The 2,017-nt window shown below is 35.7% G+C and overlaps 1 protein-coding gene across 3 annotated transcripts in view; it reads left to right on the top strand.

The window, feature by feature from the left end:
- Window positions 1–2,017, top strand: part of LOC131947355 (ubiquitin carboxyl-terminal hydrolase MINDY-1) — a 28,080-nt gene that overhangs the window by 125 nt on the left and 25,938 nt on the right. For all 3 annotated transcript variants that reach the window (XM_059308555.1, XM_059308564.1, XM_059308572.1), the window contains exon 2: window positions 1,049–1,905. In XM_059308555.1, coding sequence (XP_059164538.1) covers window positions 1,057–1,905 — 849 coding nt within the window. In that variant the 5' untranslated portion in view covers window positions 1,049–1,056. The remainder of the gene's footprint in view (window positions 1–1,048; window positions 1,906–2,017) is intronic.

Raw genomic sequence — 2,017 nt, 5'->3', positions numbered from 1 at the left:
GTGTGAAAAATTTAAACACAACATTTAGTTAGTTCTTTCTCTAACCTTCTTGATCAAGAATTCTAGATTCTAGCTTTTATCACAATCAGTGAAACAGTACTGAAACTACTGAAACAGCAGTAGTCAGGGGGGTTCAGTAGTTTAGCCTTAGCAAAAGCCAAGCCTCAAGCACTCATATTTATTATTTGACTCATAAAGCACTGTAACTAACTAAACTGTGACTAAACTAGAAGATAACTCTAATCTAGATCTAGCTAGCAGAATGTCAACTCAGAATCAACTGTAACTTCATCAAACTTGATATTGTGATAATTATCATAGATTTACTGAACAACTAAACTAGTGGCTGCAACTGCTGTCATAGATCTATATTTAAAAATCATATAGATCTAGATTATAGATCTAGTAGGCCTATAGATAGACTAGAATTTACTAGATTCTAGATCAAGTTCTAGACACTCTAGACTAGGATCTAACAAGATCTGCTAGATCTAGACAGCATAAATCTGTAGTAGAGTTAGATCTAGATCTAGATATCATTATCTAGACTAGTATCAGCTAATCTAGTCTAACTAATCCAGTATGCCATGTATCCTCTAGCTGCGTGTCTAGCTACACGACTTCATTTTTCCTTGAAAATAGTTTCAGTAGGCCTATAGGCCTACTAATAAAAATATACCCATTTGTTTCTGTAGATTTTTTTAGTAAAAACAATTAAACCCTTTACAAAATTATAGTACTTGTATGGGTAAACCTAAATATAAACGTGATCTTTCAAACCTGCAACTAAAACAAAAAGTTAGATTTATGTTGTTTTTTTTATAAATCATTTTTAATCAAACTAGCATTTTGTAACCTTTATTTCCAAAAAAGCTTTCAACGAAATTTTAATTTTCACTAAATGAGTGGGTAAAGCAAGGGTATGTTAAAAATCAACAATGATAAATAGTATTTTAATTGTTATTGTTATAACTTCATTAAAGATTTAAATATTGTTTAGCTCTTAATTTCAATCATACTTACAGTTGTTGGTTTGTTTTTTTGTTAGCTATCTAAATGGACGAAGCTAAAGCGGATAGTGTGCCTCTTACAGGGTCTACAACAGTAACAGAAGTATCAGCTGCTAGTCCAACTGTACAAGATGACGTTCGTCCTAGTAATTCCCTTGACAGTGATACATTGAGTGATAAGAACAGAAATACAAGTGCTGAAGTTCACTCTAGTCCTGTTTTAGCAGAAAAGCAAATTACTCCAGATTTTCCTCAGTCTGAACCCTTTCCTATTTTGAGTGAGTCATCTCGTCTTGGGAAAAGCATGGAACCGAACCTGTCCCTGAAATTGACAGATAACGCTCAACCTCTAGAGCATGTCAATGTGGGATCCAGTTTGGACCAAGTTAAAAAAACAGTGGTAGAATCATCAGCTGCAGACTTCGATAGTCGAAACAGTTCCTCTACTGCAGAGCCAAACTTATCCACTGAGTTTGAAAACTTAAGTGTCACATCTAGTCCCAACTCAAGTTCAAATTCTGGTCAAGACAGCGGTGTCAGCCAGGATGAGTTTAGTCAAGAGACTGCCTCCTATCAATCTGTGATTGAAAAAGATAGCAGTTCCTTCACGGAACCGATTCCCAAAGTCTCTGAATCTCCAAGCAACAGCCCAGCTAAACTGTCACCTGATGCAAACACCTCTGCATCTGAGACCCAAGTCACAGTTTCAGATCTTGATTCGCCTGCAGCAGATGGCACCACAGGGGAGGCATCAGCATCTAACAGTGACCAGGAGAGTGTTTACTACATCAAGTGGATCTCATTTGGGCAGGCCAGTGTACCTATAATTACACAGAATGAAAATGGTCCTTGTCCACTTCTGGCAATAATGAATGTGCTCTTATTAAAAGGAAAAGTAGGCATTTTTCTTCACATTTTTCATTTAGTATTATAATTCAATGAAATAGTAGAATACTGTAGACTGCATATTTGAGTGTTTAAAAAATCTAATCCTAACCCAATCTTGA

Source organism: Physella acuta, unplaced genomic scaffold, assembly GCF_028476545.2.
Source record: "Physella acuta isolate Inbredline_101_S28 unplaced genomic scaffold, ASM2847654v3 ptg000056l, whole genome shotgun sequence".
Classification (NCBI taxonomy): Eukaryota; Metazoa; Mollusca; class Gastropoda; family Physidae; genus Physella; species Physella acuta.
This window is presented reverse-complemented; position numbering and strand designations above follow the sequence as displayed.